The sequence below is a fragment of the Muntiacus reevesi genome, chromosome 1, assembly GCF_963930625.1.
Source record: "Muntiacus reevesi chromosome 1, mMunRee1.1, whole genome shotgun sequence".
Classification (NCBI taxonomy): Eukaryota; Metazoa; Chordata; class Mammalia; order Artiodactyla; family Cervidae; genus Muntiacus; species Muntiacus reevesi.
The window spans coordinates 152,922,811-152,945,891 of record NC_089249.1 but is presented as its reverse complement, the minus strand read 5'-3'; the positions used below and the strand labels follow the sequence as shown (position 1 = coordinate 152,945,891).

Here is a 23,081-nt window from a genome sequence, read left to right as displayed (position 1 = left end):
GTTGGTGGGAATGCAAACTAGTACAGCCAATATGGAAAACAGTGTGGAGATTTCTTAAAAAACTGGAAATAGAACTGCCATATGACCCAGCAATACCACTTCTGGGCATACACACTGAGGAATCCAGATCTGAAAGAGACACGTGCACCCCAATGTTCATTGCAGCACTGTTTATAATAGCCAGGACATGGAAGCAGCCTAGATGCCCATCAGCAGATGAATGGATAAGGAAGCTGTGGTACATATACACCGTGGAATATTACTCAGCCGTTAAAAAGAATTCATTTGAATCAGTTCTAATGAGATGGATGAAACTGGAGCCCATTATACAGAGTGAAGTAAGCCAGAAAGATAAAAGAACATTACAGTATACTAACACATATATACGGAATTTAGATAGATGGTAACGATACCCCTATATGCAAAACAGAAAAAGAGACACAGAAGTACAGAACAGACTTTTGAACTCTGGGGGAGAACGTGAGGGTGGGATGTTTTGAAAGAACAGCATGTATATTATCTATGGTGAAACAGACCACCAGCCCAGGTGGGATGCATGAGTCAGGTGCTCGGGCCTGGTGCACTGGGAGGACCCTGAGGAGTCGGGTGGAGAGGGAGGTGGGAGCGGGGATCGGGATGGGGAATACGTGTAACTATATGGCTGATTCATGTCAATGTATGACAAAACCCACTGAAATGTTGTGAAGTGATTGGCCTCCAACTAATAAAATAATATTTAAAAAATAAAAAAATAAAAAAAGATCCATCTAATAAAAAAAAAAAAAAAAGAAATAAACTATGTTTATGTTATGTTCATGAATGGGGAAACTTAGTAACATTACCAATCCTGAGGGAGGGGCAGGCTACGAATTCTAATTTCTGAAGATTGATTTTTATTGGCATTTTTTTCCATCGGGCACCATTGCTGAGTCTTGGGGTCACTTGGGGCAGTTTTTCCTTCAGCTCCTGGCTTTATGCAGAGAGCCCAGTCTGGTCCTCTGTAATGCAGAAACTTCTAGAAGTTTACAGCCAATGGTTCCCATCCTACTTTCTAGCTTTCAAATCCTGGGTCTGAAGGTTGCTGTCTAGTTTTGTAACCCCTGTGACTGCCACCCTTCAGTTCTCACTCATTGCTGTGGCTTGATCTCTTCTTTGTTAATGGCGTATTTCTCTTTCTTGGTTTTGAATTTCACTATATAAACTCTTTAAAAATAGTGTGTTTTATCTAGAATTTCTGTATTCAAAGTAGAAAGGAATGTTTTCCACCACAAGCTCAGTACACATTTTTTCCTTTTCTTTTGAAAAATTTCAAGCCTGTAGAAAAGTTGAAAGAATAGTATAGTGAAGAATATACAATGAAAGAATAGTACAAGAAATATCCATCACCAGGTTCATCAATTTCTACTATTTTGCCTTTTTGTTGGCCCTTTTCTCCTCTCCCCCTCACCCTTGCCACTCACTCACACTGACATTCACATATTTTTTTTTCTGAATTATTTGCAAGTTAGTTGCAAATAACATAACACCTTTTTTCCCCAAATAGATACAGTAGGTGTCTCCTAAGAGTAAAGACATTCTCCTACAAAATTTAAATACTTATCACATTCAGGAAAATGATTATTTATTCATTGTATCACTAATGTATAGTCCAAGTTCCCCTGATTATCCCCTAAATGTCATTTTTTTGCTGTGTATTTTATACGTATATTTCCTTGATCCAGTTAGTATTCACGCATAACATTTGGCTCTTTCATTTCTTTAGTCTGTCTTAATTCAGAATTGAATACACTGAATTTTTTGGAGAATTCAGGACAGTTGTCTTAGAATGCCTCACATTCTATATTTGTCTAATTTTTCATGATTCAACTCACGTTGAACAATTTGAGAAAGAATACTTTGTAGGTAAATGTTTTAAATTTATCGTATTGCATCAGGAGATGCGTACTGTCGGCTTGTTAAACTGTTGGTGATGCTGAACTTGTTCATTTGGTTAAGGGAGTGATTGCTGCATCTTTTCACTGTAAATGTACATTTTCTCCCTTGGGAGTAACAAATCGTCTATAGAATGATATTTTGGGGCATTGTGAAAATTTTCTCCCCCACTATTTACCTAAAGGTTTTAGGCATCCATTTTTGATGCTTGACGGAATCAATAGTTACAATTGGAGTTCAATACAATTTCTTGAATGGCTGTTTATACTGTTCATTTATTTATTTCACAGGTGTTTATGAAATAGGTGCCACATTAGGCTCTGTGACAGTCACATGGTGAACACTGTTTAGTGGGTGTCTTGGAGTTATAGCTCAGGGATGGAGCATTTGACCGCAGTTTAGTGGGTGCCTTGTGGTGTCTGCAGTGTGGTAGGAGAGACTGACATTAATCAAATAATCACACCAATGTGTATTTATAATAAGACTGTGATAATTATTATAAAGGGAAAGGTAAGGGTGCTTTGAGAGATTGATTATAAGGAGAGACCACCTTTTCTAGGGATTCAGGGAAGACTTCTTGTGAAAGTAGTATTTGAGCTAAGAACTAAAGATGTAGAGTTGACCAAAAAGTTCCTTCAGGTTTTAAGTAAAAAAAGAAGACACATTTGCATTTTCACCAGGAAATTTATTGAGTAACATATTCACTGTTTAGTTTTATTACCCTTTGCCATTTTTCTGGCAACTTCATAATTCCATCTTCTCAAAACTTTATCTCTTTGAGTAAGGAACTGTTCCAGGTGCCTTTTATGCTCTTCTGGGGAATTAAAATTTTTTCCATTAAGAAAGTTATGTAAAGACCGAAATAAATAGAAATACAAAGGTGCAATATCTGATGAATACGGCAGGTGAATCAGAACTTCCCAGCCAAGCTGTAACAGTTTTTGCCTTGCTCAGTTGTGTCCAACTCTTTGTGACCCCATGGACTGCAGCATGCCAGGCTTCTCTGTCCTTCACCATCTCCTAGAGCTTGCTCAAACTTCTGTGCATTGAGTTGGTGATGCCATCCGACCATCTTGTCCTCTGTTGTCCCCTTCTCCTCTTGCCTTCAGTCTTTCCCAGCATCAGGTTCTTTTCTAATGAGTTGGCTCTTCACATCAGGTGGCCAAGGTGTTGGAGCTTTAGCTTCAGCATCAGTCCTTCCAGTGAATATTCAGGATTGATTTCCTTTAGGATTGACTGGTTTGATCTCCTTGCAGTCCAGGGGACTCTCAAGAGTCTTCTCCAACACCACACTTCAAAAGCATCAATTCTTCAGCACTCAGCCTTCTTTATGGTTCAACTCTCACATCCATACATGACTATTGGAGAAACCATGACTCTGACTATATGGACCTTTGTTGGCAAAGTGAGGTCTCTGTTTTTTAATAATGCTGTCTAGGTTTGTCATAGCTTTTCTCCCAAGGAATAAGTGTCCTTGCTCCTAGTTTTTGCCTAGTCATCAAAGAAACATTCACTCTTATGTTGTCCTGATGGAAGATTACGTGTTTTGTGTTGACTAATTCTGGGTGTTTTTCATTGAGTGCCGCTTTGATTTGGTCCAAATGGGAACAGTACTTGTTGGAATTCATTGTTTGGTTTTCTGGAAGGAGTAGAAGATTCCCTTCCAATCCCACTATATACACAATATCACTTTCTTTGGATGAAAACCATCTTTGGTGTGGTTAATGGTCCATTTCTCTTGCCCCACGATCTCTTCCATTCCATATTATTGTACAGTATTCACTTTTCATCACCCGTCACTATTTGTTTTAAGACCATAACGTTTTATGTTTTAAGTAGAGAATCACACACAGAAGTACAGTCAAGAAAGTTTTCATTTACCTTACGTGGAACCCAAACATTAAAGTGATTAACATAACCAAGCTGGTGCAAATTATTTTCAAGGCTTTATTTGGATATTTTGAATATGTTGGTTTATCTCCTGTATGGTATTAACATTTGTTGGTCTCAGTTAATGCCTCGTTTTGGTTGACATTAGCTTCAACTGATCTACCCGACTGTGGAGCACCATCCAGCGAGAAAGCTCCAGCCCGAAACTTCACCGACCACTTCTGATATGATTGATCAGTCATAGCATCTTCTCTGTATACTGCACAAATCTTTTTTTGCATTTCAGTTGTGTTTTTATCTTTCTTGAAATAATAAAGCATAGTATGCCAAAAATGTTACTTTTTTCCTTCCATCTTCAATGTTAGAATGTCTACACAAAAATTCACCAATTTTGATGTTTTTTTAAAGTGCACTGTGATATGACAGCTGTCACAATACAATTTAACAAAATTGTTTTAAATGAAGTTAAAGACAACTAAGTGCTACTAGAGCCATCTTAGAGAAAAAACTGAAAAAACGTTTTGGCCCACTATTTTGGCAAGGAGTGTGTGTATTGGAGACAGATAAAAGGTCTCAGAGAGAAAAGGACCATGAGACATTGAAGAAATGTATATTCAAGTAGTGTTCCAGCACAAAGCATAGCACATAATAGATGCTCAGTAAATATTAGTGGAAGGAGGATAGGGCTGAAAATTAGCCTGTGTAATCACTGTTGCTAGATATTTTATAATAAAAGGATCAACTCCAAGGCTTAAAAACTTAAATAATTACTGATGAAGCATTTATCATGTGCGAGACAGTATTTTAAATGTGTTATCTATGTTAATTTATTTAATCTTTAGGTATGTACTGTTATTACTCAATTTTGCAGATGAAAATTAAGTCACAGGTAAATTGAATACTGGACTTCCCAGGTGGCTCAGTGGTAAAGAATCGGGAATCAGCTTGCCACTGCAGGAGACGCAGGAGATGTGATTTCAATCCTTCGGTCAGACAGATCCCCTGGAGAAGGAAATGGCAACCCACTCCAGTATTCTTGCCTCGGAAATTCCATGGATATTGGAGGCTGGCGGGCTGCAGTCTACGGGATCAAAAAGAGTCGGACACAACTGAACAACTGAGCATGCACGCAGGCACGAGTTGAATAACTTCCCTAAGGTCAAGTAGTTAGTAAGGTCAAGTGGAATTAGAAACTAGGATTAGAAGTTGAATGGTCTAGTCCTAGAGTTTATGTTCTTGTCCATTATGCTGTAATTCTTACCATTGCTTAAAGTATAAATAATACTTTTCTCAAATTTACATTCCGGGGCTTCCATAATATAATACCTATCACTACAGCTGTGTCCTGCTGTTGTTACCCATGTAAATAAATCTTTGTTCCAATTTCACTGATTCCTCAATAATTGCCCATTCTTAGTATGTCTCTCCTTGTTTGAAATTTCACTTGTGCATCTTCCCGTGTAGAAGACTATTACAATTTTGTCCATCCTTCCAGACCCAGCTCAGATCCATAAATTATGCCTTCCTTGACCATCCAGACTGATCAGCTGGTCCATTTCTTGAACTTTTATAGTACTTACTCTGTAATACTTACCTGTTAATTTTGACAGATTAACCGTTTAGTTTCTTGTGCTGTGTTGTTATTAAAATTGTTTTGATTACTATTTAAATTTCCTCATTTATCACTGTTTATCATTAAGTAAATGATAAGATTCTTGATGTTAGGGATCGTATCTGAGACTTCAGTTGATCCCAGTACCCTGCATACAGTAGATGCACTGTAAATATGTTGATCTGATTGTTTCTGTGTCTTAGCTATTATAAATAATGCTGCAATGAACATGGAGGTGCACTCTCTTCCAGCTAGCAATTTTATTTTCTTTGGATGTATGCCCGGTGATGAAATTACTGGATTATATGGTGGTTATAGTTTTAATTTCTTAAGGAGCTTCCATACTTTCTGTAGTGTCTGTATCAGTTGCATTTCCACCAATAGTACACAAGGATTCTCTCTTCTCCACATTCTCACCAACACTTATTATTTGTTTTCTTTTTTGATGATAGCCATTCTGACAGGTGTGATGATATCTTTGTGGTTTTGATTTGCATTTCCCTGATGATTGGTGATGTTGAGCAGTTTTTCATGTACATGTTGGCCATCTTATGTCTTCTTTGGAAAAATATCTTTTCAGATCCTCTGCCCACTTTTAAATGCGGTTGTTTATTTTTTTGATGTTGAGTTATATGAGTTCTTTGTACAATTTTGGATATTTACCCCTTGGTGGATGTATCATTTTCTAGATCTTCTCCCATTCAACAGTCAGCCTTTTTGTTTTGTTGATAGTTTCTTTTGCTGGGCAAAGTCTCTTTAGTTTGATGTAGTTCCATTTGTTTATATTCGCTTTTGTTTCTCTTGGCTAAAGGGCCATATCCAAAGGAATATTGTTAAGGCTGATGTCAAAGAGCATATTACCTATGTTTTCTTTTAGTTTTATGGTTTCAGGTCTTATATTCAAGTATTTTTTTCTATTTTGAGTTTATTTTTGTATATGGTAAGAGATAGTAGTCCAGTTTGATTCTTTTGCATGTAGCTGTCCAACACCATTTATTGAAGAGCTGTCTTTTCCCCATTCCCTTTGTTATAGGTTAACTGTCCATATAAGTGTGGGTTTTTTTCTGAGTTCTGTGTTCTGTTTCATTGATCTATGTGTCTGTTTTTGTGTGAGTACTATACTGTTATAATTACTGTAGCTTTGTAGTATAGTTTGGCATCACAGAGTATATTATGGGGTGGTTTTTAAATAGTGATCTAATCAATCACCTTATTAGTAATTGGTTTGTTCATATTTTCTATTTTTTATGATTTCGTGTTGGTAGGATGTATGTGGCTAGGACTTTATTCATTTATTATGAGTTGTCCAATTTATTAGAATATACTTATTCATAGTAGTCTGTTGTGATCCTTTGTATTTCTGTTTTATCAGTTGTAATATCTATAAATTATATTTTAATAATTGGGAGTATAATAAAATTTGATTTTTTTTCTAGATTTAAATAAGTCTCTTGAGTGGTGTTTTCTCACCGATGGAGAATTACTTCCAAGCAGAAGCTTACAACCTGGACAAGGTGTTAGATGAATTTGAACAAAACGAAGGTGAGAATTTAGTTTGGTGACACTATTTGAATGTATGTATGATATAGAAAATATCAGATTATAAGAGGATGCAGTACTAAAACAGAGAAAGTTGGGTCCAATGCCTTATTGATGAGAGTATTATATATTAATATTCAGAGGAAGAACTAACATTTTTTCAGCCATAACTATGTGCCAGATACTAAGCTAACCCATAAGCCTAGGCTAACTCCTGATTCATGTAAATTTGAAACTTATTATTTTGGGATTTTATTAGATGTATGTAGTTGGGCTTTATAAACATGAAGTGGAAAGTGTATTGTCCTTTCAGTTTGGATCATTTATACAAGTATCTTCTCACTCTCTTCTCTGGTTTCTTCCCTGCTTGTATCACAGTTTTTTTGTCATCTACACAAATGTTACACTTAATCATGTGAATACTGTCTCTAGAATACCACTGGCTCTCATTAACAAATATATAGTTCTTTACCTTGGTCTCTTTGCAACTTCTGTAGGTTCTAGTAGAATATTTTCTATATATTTGATGTGCAAAATATTCCTGTTGAGTAAGTAAAAGTTGTCACTTTAGTTGAAATATAGTGTTTGCTTACCAAAAATAACTCCTTTAAAAGGAGAATGATTTCAGAAGCCAGATTTTTTGCAACTATGCTGATCATTTGTTTTGAACTTTTTCTTTTTTTTAATTTTTGGTTGCTCTGAGTCTTCATTGCTGTGTGTGGACTTTCTTTAGTTGCGGCGAACAGGGGCTACTCTTCACTGCTACTCTTCACTACTCTTCACTCACAACAACTCTCTTGTTGAGGAGTGCAGGCTCTAGGCATGTGAGCTTCAGTAGTTTCAGCATGCAGGCTCTGTAGTTATGGCGCATGGGCCCAGTCTCTCTGCAGCATGTGGAATGCTTCTGGACCAGGAATTGAATTCATGCTCCCCGCATTGGCAAGCAGACTCCCATCTACTGTACCACCTGTTTTGACTTGTTTTTTAAAATCTCAGTTGTTGTTGTTTAGTCATTCAGTCGTGTCCGACTTTTTGTGACCCCATGGACTATAGCATGCCAGGCTTCCCTGTCCTTCACTGTCTCCCGGAGTTTGCTCAAATTCATGTCCATTATGTCGGTGATGCCATCCAACCATCTCATCTTCTGTTACCCCATTCTCTGCTTGCCCTCAGTCTTTCCCAGCATCAGGGTCTTTTCCAATGAGTTGGCTCTTTGCATCAGGTAGCCAAAGTATTGGAGCTTCAGCTTTGGTGTTAGTGAATATTCGAGGTTGATTTTCTTTAGGATTGACTGGTTTTATCTCCTTGCTGTCCAAGGGACTTTCAAGAGTCTTCTCCAGCATCACAATTCAAAAGCATCAATTCTTCAGTGATCAGCCTTCTTTATGGTCCAACTTTCACATCCATACATGACTACTGGAAAAACCATAGCTCTGACTATCTGTACCTTTGTTGGGAAAGTTAAATAGCTCTTTTAAATTTCATCACCTCACTAGCTTTGCTTGTAGTTATACTTCCTAAGACCCATTTGACTTCATACTCCAGGATGTCTGGCTCTAGATGAGTGACCCCACCATCATGATTATTCCAATCATTATGATCTTTTGCCACCTCTTAATCTCTTAAAAGAAGTACAAGTTACCAAATCTCAAGTCTCTGCCAGCACACATTTGGGGAACTCAGGATTTAACATTTAGCAGTCAGAGCATATTCCCATTCTGCATGCAATCTGAATTTTTTTGGGCTTTTGCAATCTGACCTTTCTAGCTTCTTTTCACTACATTCTTACACTAATTCTTTTTTCTTTTTTCACCTCAAACTGATTTACTTAATTGCTCTTTCAGATCCTTGTGCTTGGGGCTATACTTTTCCTTTTTTCTCTTTTATATATGTCCTGTTTCCAAGTTTATGTAAAATTGTCTTTGAAGCCCAGCACACATCCTCTTGCTTCCGTGAATGCAAGTTTGCTGCATCAACCTGTAAAATAGCTTCTTACTAAATTTATTTTCTACTACTACATAATAGTTTTCAAACACTTAATCTGTCATATACTGCTAGTTAGATATTCATGTTTGCTTTATTTATTTCTCATTTTTCCAGCTATATTATGTACTTTTTGGAGGCCAGAGCTATCTTTTTAATCTCATATTCCTCAACCTCAATGCTTTTACTGTGGTATCACTTAGCATGTTTGTATTGTGTACCTACTGCATATTTATCAGCATGTTTTTATTGTGTACCTATTACATATCAAGTGTTCTGTAAGGCTAGGGATAACACTGATGGGAAGAAATGGTTTCTGCCTGAAAATGTCAGGTAAATCATTACATTTCAGTGTAATAAATGCTTTGATAGAGATATGAACAAAGTGCCAAGGAAACCTTAAAGATTAATGTTGCTACTGAGAGGAAGGGGCTTCCCTGAGAGCAAATCGTATCTATGTAATTTCAGGGCTGTGACTATCAGATTTACTCTATAGGAAGAAAGCAGGAAAGGCAGTCATTGCAGAGTGCTTGGTTTCTTACTTCTCTAATTAGACATACACATAGCACATAACTTGGGAAAGTAGCTATCATGGTTATGATCTATTAAAAAATAAACATTGAATGAAATTTTGATTATTGATAGAGTATTAAAAACATTGATTTCATATGGGAAATGCATAATTTCTGCCAAATTTCCTCAGTATAATTAATGAACCTCAGAAATAATGTATTGTAACATTGTTAAAAGCAGAATTTCACATACTGTAGAAACTTTTAAACTTGTTGCAGACAAATTTCAAATATATACAAAAGTAAATAGAGTAGTATAATAAATTCCCCTGTACTCATTACACAACTTCAGTAGTGATTGACATGCTGCCATTTTTCATTTATATATCTTCATTTATTCCTCACTCCCTGCTTCATTGTTGTTGTTGTTGTTGTTTTTTTACAGATTTTTAAAGGTAAAATTTATACATTAAATGTATAGATCTTAAATGTACAGTTTTGACCAAGAGATATATCTGTATAACCCACATCTTAGTCATGATGTAGATTATATAACTTTCTGTCTCCACAGAAAATTTGTTTCCTTTCCACTCAATTACTATATCCTCATCACTGTTCTGATTTGTTTTTCACTTTAGATTAGCCCCTACCCCATACTGTGCTTAGCCTATCCAAGGCCTACCTGATTACTGTGCTCCCCTGCTCAGCTCAAAGGACAGCCCGCCAATCGCTTTAATTATGTTAACTAGATTGAGGTAGAATTCTTTCATTGTTTGAAATGTTCTGAGGTATTACCGTTTGGTGATATATAACTCAGGGAACTGTCTTAAATGTTTTCTCTTATCCTTAGCTAAAAATCAGAAACTTCATATCCTGGGAATATTCTCTTTTCACATATCCTAGGTAACCGATTTTACTTTCAGAGAATATTTGCAAGTGTATTTCAATAACTTAGTCCTAACCTTATCAGTGTTACCAACAAACTTACTGTAATTATTTATTTTTTTCAGATGAAACCGTTTCTCCTATTTTATTGGATACAAAGTGGAATAAGATTCTAGATCCCCCTTCTCGTCAACTGTCATTTAACTCTGCACTGACCAGTGTGAATGAACCTACAGTTTCTGAGTCACAGCCACAACTGAAAGTCTTCTCTCTGGCTCATTCAGCTCCTCCTAACACAGAGGGAGAGGACCACTGTGCTAATGGACAAGACTGTAGTCTGAATCCTGAGATCAACACAATGTGGATTGATGAAAATGCGGTCACAGAAGACCAGTTAATTAAGAGGAACTGTAATCGAGATGATCAATGCAGTACTGTCGAAGTGGGAGAGAAGAAATGTGGAAACCTAGCTTGTCTGCCAGATGAGAAGAACGTTCTTGTTGTAGCTGTCATGCATAACTGTGATAAGAGGACATTACAAAGCAGTTTGCAGGATTGTAATAATTATAATAGTCAGTCCCTCAAGAATGCTTTTAGCTGTTCACTGGATAATGAAAACAGACAAACTGATCAATTTAGTTTTAGTATGAATGGGTCCACTGAAAAAGATATGAACTCAGAGAAACAAATGGATCCATTGACTAGACCAAATGCAGAGGGGGATTCTGATAAGTATATATGTACTACTTCTGATAATCTAGCCAGTGTTTGTTCCCCTTCACAGCTACAGGATGATGAAAATATAGATAGAGACCCCTCCATGTCTGTGATTACAAGCTTAACACTAGATTCAGTAATCTCATCCCAGCGAACAGAGGAAGGTCCTGCTATAAAGCAAGAGGACTGTACCCCAGATAAGATTCTCACTGGCAAAACCAGCTCTCCTAGGACAGACCTGGGGAGTCCAAACTCCTTTTCTCACTCGAGTGAGGAGATTTTGATGAAAAAAGAACCAGCAGAGGAGAGGACAGCCGAAGAATCCGCCCAGCCTGCTTCACCTTTACTTCTCAAAGCTGACTTGCCTAATGGGTCTGGTAGGGATGATAACTCTGAACAGGTTTCAGCTTGTCTTGTGCCCAGTGAAGTTAGAGCTGATGACAAGGAAGGTTGTAAACATGAAGAAATTCTTGGCACTAAAGAACTTCTTAATATGACAGAGCATTTCTCTGAATCTCAGGAGATGACTAACTGGAAATTGACTCAACCAAACAAGATGAATGACAGCCAAGTGAAAAAAGAAAATGAGAAGTTCCTGCGGGTGAATCAGCCTGAAGACACCTGTGATGACAGTGGAGAGTGTGATAGAATGGCTGAAGCAGGTCTAGATTTAGAAGGAACTTGCATGAATGAAAGTGAAGGATGTGATTTCTCCACTGTTAGGGATACACCAGCAGCAAGTTCACTGTCTAATTGTTGTGATTCCTATGGAATGCAGAGCCCGGCTGTTTGTTTTGTTCCAAAGACTCTACCCTCCAAAGAAGATTCCGTAACAGAAGAAAAGGAAATAGAGGAGAGCAAGTCGGAATGCTACTCAAATATTTATGAACAGAGAGGAAATGAAGCCACAGAAGGGAGTGGACTACTTTTAAACAGCACTGGTGACCTAACGAAGAAAAACTATTTACACAATTTCTGTAGCCAGGTTCCATCAGTGCTTGGGCAATCTTCACCCAAGATAGTAGCAAACCTGCAGTCTATCAGTGTTCCTTTTGGTGGTGCAAGACCCAAGCAACCTTCTAATCTTAAACTTCAAATTCCAAAGCCATTATCAGACCATTTGCAAAATGACCTTCCTGCGAACAGTGGAAATACCACAAAAAACAAAAATGATGTTCTTGGGAAAGCAAAATTAGGGGAAAACTCAGCAACCAATGTATGCAATGCCTCTTCGGGAAACATCTCTATTGCTGATACAAATGGGGACCATTTAGAAAGTTATGAATCTGGGATATCCAGTAGACCGTGCCTTGCATTAGCTCCAGAAAGCCCAGATAATGATCTCAGAGCTGGTCAGTTTGGAATTTCTGCTAGAAAGCCATTTACCACTCTGGGGGAAGTGGCTCCAGTGTGGGTACCAGATTCTCAGGCTCCAAACTGCATGAAATGTGAAGCCAGGTTTACATTCACCAAAAGGAGGCATCATTGCAGAGCATGTGGGAAGGTAAGCTGTGTGTGTCAGAAATCTGGCATGTGCATTTTACAACGCTCAAGTTGTAAGTTTATTAAAACTTAATAAAGGTAATATAAGGGAGCATGCTTAAGGCTGAGATGAGATTACAAATAGCTTTTGAATATACAGTTCTAGTAAATTTCCAAATGAAAAATGGCCTCGCTGATTCTTAGTGTTTATATAATTTTCTTGTTGTTGTGAAGATTTAAGCCAAATCAATTTTCATAAAGAGATGAAAACTGCAGAAGTGGTAACTTTGATTTCTATGTTGATACTTTGCTTAATGGAATAGCTTGAAACGAGGAAGTTATTCTTTTGAATAAGATTTTAAGAAATTTAAGAAATGTTTATAATTGAGGTCAATATTTTTTAATTCTTGAGTAAATTGAATGTTATACTTAGAATCCCTCCCAGTTTTTGCTATAGAACTTTTGCCATTGTACTAGACATTCTGGAACTTTCTGTACACATATTTTTGTCTTTTCCCCCTATATAACTTTGACTCAAAAGACTTGAAAGCTATTGATCCTTGTGACAATGTAATAAGGGTAATTGATATTCCTTAGTTCTCCCAAAATTCTGTTAGCTAGTGACACATCAATATACTAGTGTTTCTTTAAGCAAGAACTATAAACAAGGAGGAAATAGGGTTTTGTATTTTTTAAAGAAATGTAAGGTTTGGTGTCAGGTCTGGATTTGAACCTCAGCTTTATCACTATTAACTGTATAACTTTATTAAGCTTTGTGTGCATGCTGAGTTGCTTCAGTTGTGTCTGACTCTGTGTGACCCTGTGGACTGTAGCCTGCCAGGCTCCTCTGTCCATGGGATTCTCCAGGCAAGAATACTGGAGTGTGTTGCCATTTCTTTCTCCAGGGGAATCTTCCCAACCAGGGATCAAACCCATGTCTCTTAGGTCTCCTGTATTGACAGGCAGGTTCTTTACCACTAGTGCCATGTGCCAAGTTTGTCATAAGAAAACAAACCAAAAGATAACTTTCATTGGGCTGCTCTGAAGATTAAATGAAATTACATGTAATAGTAAGTGCTCAGTAAATGACCTCTGTTTCTCTTCTTGCCTGATTTACTGGTCTGTCTTAATTAGATTGCCATTAACTTCAAGGGACAGACTATCTGGCTCTCAGTGACTCAAACAAAAATAACATTTATTTCCCATAACAAGAAGACTGAAAATAGAGACTTTGCTGTGTCTGGGTGTAGAGTCAGGGTTACTGAAGTTCTCTTGGTCTTCCCTTCATGGTCTCAATATAATGTGGCACAACTTTAAGCACCAAGTCCAACCGGACGACTTCCTAAGTACAGAGAAGCTGGTCAGTGGCAAAAAAGCCCATCTCTCTTGCCACCCTCTCATCAGGGAGGAAAGAACCCCCAGCAACTTCTTGCACTTTATTGGCCACTTCTAGACCACAGGTCCAGTTTAGACCAATGACTGACAGCAGGGGACAGAAGTGCCAGGATTGGCAAAGATCAATCCTGGCTCAGCCCCAGGGGGTGATATGGCAGCATTAGCTCCAGAAAGCTCAGATAATGAAAAGGATATCAAAAAATACAAAATCCCATTTCCTCCTTGTTCTCGCTTTAAAAAACCTAGTATGTTGATGTGTTACTAGCTAACAGAATTTTGAGATAACTAAGGGATATCAATTATCCTTATAACATCACAAGGATCAATAGCCTTCAACTCTTTTTTGAGTCATAGTTATATGGGGGGAAGACAAAAATATGTGTACAGAAAGTTCCAGAATGTCTAGTACAATGGCACAGGAAAAGGGGAAGAATGGTTCTTGGGTGGACATTCAACAAGGGCTACTATAAAGTCATAGAACAAGTGAACCAAATAATGGGGAGCAGAAAGTTGTTAAAATTGTGACTAGTCTGTTAGTCTCTGATTATTAAAATTTGAAGAAAATAATGTGTCTAACTCCTAAATATTTTGCAGTCTGAAGTAAACCTGTGGTCAGTAGCCTGAACAGTTAGTTTTTTGTTAGGGGATTAGAGGCATCATTTTTTTTGTTTCTGTTCTATGTTTTGCTTACTGTGTGTAACACTTTGTGAAAATTTTGCTTTCTTAAGCAAATAATAAAAATGCTTTTGTTCTAGGCCAGCATATTCAGATGTAATGACGAAATAGGTAACTTAGGTGGATTCAGAAAGAAAATGGTGGCATAAAAATGCACATAAACTGAAAAATTACATGGAATTTTTGCTGAGTAGAATTTGTAGAGTTTATAAATTTATCATTCATATGGACTATGGATTCATATTCCATATTTTTTTCTTTCCATCTCCATTTTTCTCATGGATATTCTGAGGATTGTTGAGATAATGTCTGTGAAAATCCTTGAGCGTCTCAGAAGAAAGGGGCTTATAAATGTGGGTATAGTTTTTCTAGACAGTAAATTAATCAAATGATACTTGGAAGATAGCTGGAAAAATACCCTAAGCAATGTGATTTTGTAAAATAGTGTTTACTGTTGAAAAAAGAAATTTAGTTTGTACCATTCTAATATTTCTACTATCCAGTAATTTCCAATACTTTTTAAACTTAATATCTATAGGCAATAAATTTTCCTTATTGTAACAAGCATATATTAAGCATCTACTATATGAAAGTTTCTGGGCTAAGTGCTGGAGATTCGAAGATAGAATGTATGACCTCATAAGAGCTTATAATCAGAAGGATTGATTTCAGTGAGTGAGGAGTATCTGGATTTCCTGTAGTTTTGTAAAAATCCTAAAAAAAAAAATAGTGAACTGCTGTTCTGAGTAGAAAATTGAACCTTCCCATACAATTTATAATACAGTATTTTAAGAGCCAGTTGTGTATGTTTTATATTCATTCTCATTTAATTCCTATCACCATCTTGTAGAATGGGTGGTTAATTTTTTTCTACTTGACAGATCAAGAATTAGAGTCTCAGAGAGGTCAAGGAAGATATCCAAGGTCACGTGGCTTGAAAGTGCCAGAGCCTCCTTTGGAGGAAAAGCTAGGACTCTTTCCTTCCGTCATAGCTGCTTCTCCTAGCATGTCTCCTCATTTATAATAGCAGTATGAACAAAATGCTTTAGGAACAGTAAGAAAGGGGAGCTTAATTTTTCCAAGAATGGAAGAAGGAGTCAGGAAAATTGTAATATAAAAAGCAACCATTTGGGCCTTCTCTGGTGGTCCAGTGGTTAAGACTCCTCTCTGTTTCTGCTGCAGGGGTCTTGGGTTCCGTCCCTGGTGGAGGAACTAAGATCCCTCGTGCTAATCCCGCATGCTGCCCGGTGAGCATACTGCCCCCCACCCCGCTTGTGCCCCCTGCTAAAAGATAAAATGACTATTTGGAGAAGGAGATAAGAAAATGGATATAATTTATGGATCAAAATTCTAAAGTACGTGAAGAGACTGGGATCACAGCAGAGCACAGGTGGAGAATTAGCAATAGGAAAAGGGAAATCGTTTTACAGAAGAATGGGCTGTGATAAAAATACACTTGAATATAGAAGGAGCTAATAGAAAATTGTGGGAAATTATTTAGCAAAGCTTAGGGCATATATTCAGCTCTTGATGAGTAGTATTACAGATATTGTTACATTTATCTTGATATATTATCATTAAGAAGAATATAATTATATTGAATTTAGGAAGGTATTAAAATGTTGCAGTTTATTTCTGAATTGTTATAGTGGACATCAAAACACCTGGATTCCATTCTTGTCTTCATTGTTAATTGGAAAACTATGTCATGCTCTAAAATGCTTAGCAAATGGGTTTTGTTTTATGATTTCACACAATATTTATTCATATAATTGTTCCATGCTATAGCAGCTCAATCTCTACTTCTCCTGTATGATAAGTGATAAATTACAGAATAGAAAGAATACAGAAGAGAGTTTCCTGCTGGTCCAGTGCTTAGGACTTGGGGCTTTCACTGCTGTGGCCCCAGGTTCAATCCCTGGTTGGGAAACTAAGATCCTGAGAGCTCTGCAGTGAGACCAAAAAAAAAAAGAGTATAGAGAATTCCTTCCCTGAAAAGTGCCCTCTAAGTTCAAATGATCATTGTTATTATGTACCTATATTTATTTCCTATGGGAAACACTGAATCTAGTAGATCATGGTTATTCATCCTCTGTCATCTTCCATTTGCCATAAATATTTTGCCCCTTTTTTATTTGATTATTTGACTTGAAAGGCCTGAAGGAAGCTATTGAGTTTAAGAGTACAGGAAAGAGTTTTTTGAAAGTGGAAAAGAATTTCTAGAAGAAAAAAGTTTTTTATCTTTTATTTGGTCATCCACAAGGTTTTATCACACTTTATCCATTACCATCAGTTATCTGGCTGGTTGTTATTTATGAGATGCTAACTGCTTAATGACTGTTCTATCTACTGAAATAGACATAAAAATAGCCTTTAAAAGTTCTTGAACTGATCCTCACAATGTAGATAACTGTATATTTGTGTAGGACAGTATGCAAGATGAGAATAACATTTTTTTTTTTCAAACTTCTACTGTATGCTAGGTTTATTTGGTCTAAACTAAACACAGTTCTCTGAGGTACAGTTAAAGGGGAGAAAAGTGCCTCAGAAAGTAGAGTTTATAAGCAAGAGTGCATGAATTTTAACACAGATTTATTCAGTTCCAAAGCCCCTTGCTCTTTTTACCACACTGGACATAATAGCAAAATTTATCTGTATTTGGATTGCTTACTAGAAATAAAAATCATTGTCTTTGGGTGAACATTAGTTTTGGATAGTGGTAAAGGACTGGGAATTTGAAAGGAAGACAAAAATGCTAAGTGATTGGTGCTATCAGTGGATGGGAGAGTATAGCAAAGACAGCAGGATTTTAGGTTTTACTTCACTGTTAGGTCTTGGACTACAAATTAGGAAAAGAACAATGTGGGTGCCAGGTCATAGAATGAGGAGAGATATACCACTCCAGTTTACTCACTACTTTTTCCACATTAATTGACTTTAACAGTATAACTCAGAATTGATGGATTTTTACTGTGTTTGGATAGATGGTGGTTTGAATAGACAGACCACAGAAGAGAGCTGTAGGAGGGGTGGTATGGAACGAGCCCTGGAATGGGTATGAACCAGCTCTGGGCTTATGTTTCCTCTGCTGTAAAAGGAGGGGATTGCATGGATTTTATTTCCTTGCAGCTCTGAAATCTTGTGTGAACTTCTGTGTTTAAAAAAGAAAGAAAAGGAAATGATAAGGTTTGTGCTAGCACTGATTTATCTCTGTAAAGTTATTATTAAACATACTTGATTAGCCAAGGTCACTTTGTGGGAAAAATATGCCATTAAATATTTTGTAATGTGCTGTGCTAGAAGTGTGTTTTCTGGAAGTCATCTTAGTTTGATTGGAATGCTGCTTATTACAGTACCACTTAATGGGCTAGGGATTGTTTTTTGCAATTACAGTTATTTTTTATTCATTTCCAATAGTACTAATCCTTTTACATGCAAATGACCATTGCATATAGTTTAAAGCAGATAGGTTAATGACATGTATAATGTCAAAATGGCATTTTGAAAACTGATTGAGATTATTTTTAATATTGTTCTAGAAAGGTACCTCCCTCTACACACTGGGGATTATAGGTATTTAATGTATACAGGACATTTCTAAATGTAATTATAAAATGTTATGTTTTGCATAAATTTATATTTATGAAAGTGATTTCATATATAATGAACATTTCTAAATATAATTATAAAATTTTATGTTTTACATAAATTTATATAACATAAATATGTTTATATAATTTATGTTTATGTATAAAATGGCAATCTACAGTTAGTATTTAATGCCATACTTTGAATTACTGTTCCACAGTAGTTATGAGTAATTTTGCCTATAAATATATATAAAACAATTATATAATAATATTTTGATATTTATGTCTTTATAGCATATTTTTAGTTTAAGTGAAAAATATTTTAAAGAATTAAAATAATTTTTCAAATTTGAAATTGAAAATAAAATACATTTTTAGTTGAGAAGAAGAGGCCTGGTACTATTTTTGTTTTAACCAACGTAATAGTTATATATTAAAGATGGCAATCTTCTACCTACTTTTACAAATCCCAAGTCTCTAATTCAACTCCCTGGAAATACCCACTTTAAGAAATTAAGAGCCTGTTTCTTAAGTTAAAGTATAGTTGGTTTACAATATTACATTAGTTTCAAATGTACAATATAGTGATTCAGTATTTTAATATATTATACTTTTTTTGTTTTCTGACTGAACCATACAACTTGTGGGATCTTAGTTCCTCAAACATGGATTGAAACCACACCCTTGACAGTGAAAGTGTAGAGTCCTAACCACTGGACTGCCAGGGAATTCCCTATATTCTATTTTAAATTATTCTAAAATAATGACTGTGTTTCTCTGTACTGTATAATGCCTCCTTGTAGCTTATTTATTTTATGCATCAGTTCAGTTCAGTTCAGTTCAGTCACTCAGTCATGGCCGACTCTTTGTAACCCCATGAATTGCAGCTCGCCAGGCCTCCCTGTCCATCACCAATTCCCAGAGTCTACCCAAACTCATGCCCTTCGAGTCGGTGATGCCATCCAGCCATCTCATCCTCTGTCGTCCCCTTCTCCTCCTGCCTCCAATCCCTCCCAGCATCAGTGTCTTTTCCAGTGAGTCAACTCTCCGCATGAGTGGCCAAAGTATTGGAGTTTCAGCTTCAGCTTCAGTCCTTCCAATGAGCACCCAGGACTGATCTGCTTTAGGATGGACTGGTTGGATCTCCTTGCAGTCCAAGGGACTCTCAAGAGTCTTCTCCAACACCACAGTTCAAAAGTATCAGTTTTTCGGCACTCAGCTTTCTTCACAGTTCAACTCTCACATCCATACATGACCACTAGAAAAACCATAGCCTTGACTAGACAGTCCTTTGTTGGCCAAGTAATGTCTCTGCTTTTTAACATGCTATCTAGGTTGGTCATAACTTTCCTTCCAAGGAGTAAGCGTCTTTTAATTTCATGGCTGCAATCACCATCCACAGTGATTTTGGAGCCCCAAAAAATAAAGTCCATTGCTTCCACTATTTCCCCATCTATTTGCCATGAAGTGATGGGGCCAGACGCCATGATCTTAGTTTTCTGAATGTTGAGCTTTAAGCCACCTTTTTCACTCTCCTCTTTCACTTTCATCAGGAGGCTTTTTAATTCTTCACTTTCTGCCATAAGGGTGGTGTCATCTGCATATCTGAGGTTATTGATATTTCTCCCGGCAATCTCGATTCCAGCTTGTGCTTCTTCCAGCCCAACATTTCTCGTGATGTACTCTGCATAGAAGTTAAATAAGCAGGGTGACAATATACAGCCTTGATGTACTCCTTTTCATATTTTTTTTTTTCCTTTTCCTATTTGAAACCAGTCTGTTGTTCCATGTCCACTTCTAACTGTTGCTTCCTGACCTACATATAGGTTTCTCAAGATGCAGGTCAGGTGGTCTAGTATTGCCATCTCTTTCAGAATTTTCCACAGTTTTTTTTTTTCCCCCACAGTTTATTGTGATCCACACAGTCAAAGGCTTTGGCATAGTCAATAAAGCAGAAATAGATGTTTTTGTGGAATTCTCTTGTTTTTTCGATAATCCAGCGGATGTTGACAATTTGATCTCTGGTTCCTCTCCCTTTTCTAAAACCAGCTTGAACATCTGGAAGTTCACGGTTCACATATTGCTGAAGCCTGGCTTGGAGAATTTTGAGCATTACTTTACTAGTGTGTGAGATGAGTGCAATTGTGCGGTAGTTTGAGCATTTTTGGGGATTGCCTTTTTTTGGGATTGGAATGAAAACTGACCTTTTCCAGTCTTGTGGCCACTGCTGAGTTTTCCAAATTTGCTGGCATATCGAGTGCAGCACTTTCACAGCATCATCTTTCAGGATTTGAAATAGCTCAACTGGAATTCCACCACCTCCACTATCTTTGTTGGTAGTGATGCTTTCTAAGGCCCACTTGACTTAACATTCCAGGATGTCTGGCTCTAGGTGAGTGATCACACCAAAGTGACTATTTGTGTGGTGAAGATCTTTTTTGTACAGTTCTTCTGTGTATTCTTGCCACCTCTTCTTAATATCTTCTGCTTCTGTTAGGTCCATACCATTTCTGTCCTTTATCGAACCCATCTTTGCATGAAATGTTCCCTTGGTATCTCTAATTTTCTTGAAGAGATCTCTAGTCTTGCCCATTCTGTTACCTCTCAATCCTCTATTCCTATCTTGCCCCTCCCCTTCCCTCTCCTCAGTGCTAACCACTAGTTTGTTCTCCTTATCTGAGTCTGTTTTGTCATATTCATTTGTTTTATATTTTAGATTTCATATATAGAGTTTTGTCTTTCTCTAACTCTTCACTAAGCATACTCTGTAGGTCCATCCATGCTGTTGTAAATGGCAGAATTTAATTCTTTTTAGTGGCTGAGTGATATTCCAGTGTGTGTGTGTGCGCGTGCGTGTGCGCCCATCCGTGCATGCACATGCACACGTGTGCTGCATATTCTTTGTCCATTCTTCTGTTGATGAACATTTAGGTTGTTTCCTTATCTTGGCTCTTGTAAATAGTGCCATGATGAACATAGGAGTCCATATCATTTTCAGTTACTGTTTTCATATTCTTTGGCTGAATGATCAGAATTGGGATAGCTGGATAATACGTTAGTTCTGTGCTTAATTTTTTGAGAGATTTCCATATTGTTTTCCATCGTGGCTATACCAATTTACATTCCCACCAGTGGTTTATGAGGGTTCCCTCCCATGTCCTTGCTGACATTGTTATTTGTGGACTTCTTGATGATAGCCATTCTGAAAGGTGTGAAGGTGATACCACATTATGGTTTTGCTTTGCATTTTCCTGATGATTAGTGATGTTGAGCATCTTCTCATGTGGCTCTTGGCCATCTGTGTGTCTTCTTTGGAAGCATGTTCATGTGTTCTGCCCATTTTTAAATTTGGTTGTTTATTTTTTTGATACTAAATTGTTTGAGTTCTTTGTGTATTTTGAATATTAATCCCTTACTGATCATATAACTTGCAAATGTTTTCTCCCATTTTGTAGGTTGTTTCTTTGCTTTGTTGATGGTTTTCTTTGCTGTACAAAAGCTTTTAAGTTTAATTAGATGCAATTTATATATTTTTTATTTTTTTCCCTTTGTCTTAGAAGATAGACCCAAAAAATATCAATACAGTTTGTGTTAAAGAGTGTTTTCTATGTTTTCTTGAAGTCTTATACTTTCCAGTCTAACATTTAGGTCTTTAATCCATTTTCTTTTTGTAAGTGGTATGAAAAAATATTCTAATTTTATTTTGTAAAATAAATGTAGCTGTCCAGTTATCCAGCATCACTTATTGAAGAGACTATTTTTTCTCCTTTGTATATCTTGCTTCCTTTGCTATAGGTTAATTGATGTAAGTGTATGGGTTTATTTCTGGACTCTATTCTGTGTTGATTTGTGTGTTTTTTTTGTGCCAGTACTATGCTATTTTTTTAAAAAAACTTTTGATTTTGTATCGGGGTATAGCCAGTTAACAATGTTGGAATAGTTTCAGGTGAACAGCAAAGGGATTCAGTCACACATATACATGTATTGATTGTCCCCAAACTTCCTTTCCATCCAGGATGCCACATAACATTGAGCAGAGTTCCATGAGCTGTGCAGTAGGTCCTTGTTGGATATCCATTTTAAATGTAGCAGTGTAGTACAATGCTATTTTTATGACTGTAGCTTTGTAGTTTAGTCTGAAGTCAGGGAGTGTGCTAGCCCCAGCCTTGTTCATTTTTCTTAAGATTGGTTTGGCAAATCAGAATTTTTTGTGGTTCCATGTAAATTTTAGGCTTGTTCTAATTTGGTGAAAAATGTCATGGTTATTTTGATAGGGATGGCATTAAATCTGTAGATTGCTTTGGGTAGTACAGTATTTATCAGTATTACTTCTTCTGATTCATTTCTTCAGTGTTTCAATTCATTTCTTCAATATCATCTTCAATTTCCTTCATCAGCGTTTCATGGTTTTTAGAGTCTTTTACCTCCTTGGTAAGTTAATCCTAGGTATCTATTGTTTTTGATGGCATTTTAAGCAAGATTATTTTATTGCTTTTTCTCTCTGGTAGTTCATTATTAGTTTATAGAAAAGCAACAGATTTCTGTACATTAATCTCATATCCTGCAACTTTACTAAGCTCATTTATTCTAATAGTTTTTCAGTGGAGACTTTAGGGTTTTTCTATATGTAGAGTCATGTCATCTACTAATAATGACAGTTTTACTTTTTCCTTTTTAATTTGGATTCATCTTATTTCTTTTTCTTGTCTGAATACTGTGGCTAGGACTTCCCATACTATGTTAAATAAAAGTGATTGAGAGTGGGCATCCTTTGTCTTGTTCCTGATTTTAGAAGAAAAGCTTTTAGCTTTTCACCATTGAATATGATGTTAGTTATGGTCATGGGCTTCCCTGATGGCTCAGTGGTAA

The 23,081-nt window shown here is 36.7% G+C and overlaps 1 protein-coding gene across 3 annotated transcripts in view; it reads left to right on the top strand.

Annotated features, from left to right (window-relative positions):
• ZFYVE9 (zinc finger FYVE-type containing 9) overlaps positions 1-23,081 on the top strand; it is a 180,966-nt gene that overhangs the window by 76,185 nt on the left and 81,700 nt on the right. For all 3 annotated transcript variants that reach the window (XM_065913224.1, XM_065913216.1, XM_065913207.1), the window contains exons 3-4: positions 6,871-6,976; positions 10,479-12,574. In XM_065913224.1, coding sequence (XP_065769296.1) covers positions 6,907-6,976; positions 10,479-12,574 — 2,166 coding nt within the window. In that variant the 5' untranslated portion in view covers positions 6,871-6,906. The remainder of the gene's footprint in view (positions 1-6,870; positions 6,977-10,478; positions 12,575-23,081) is intronic.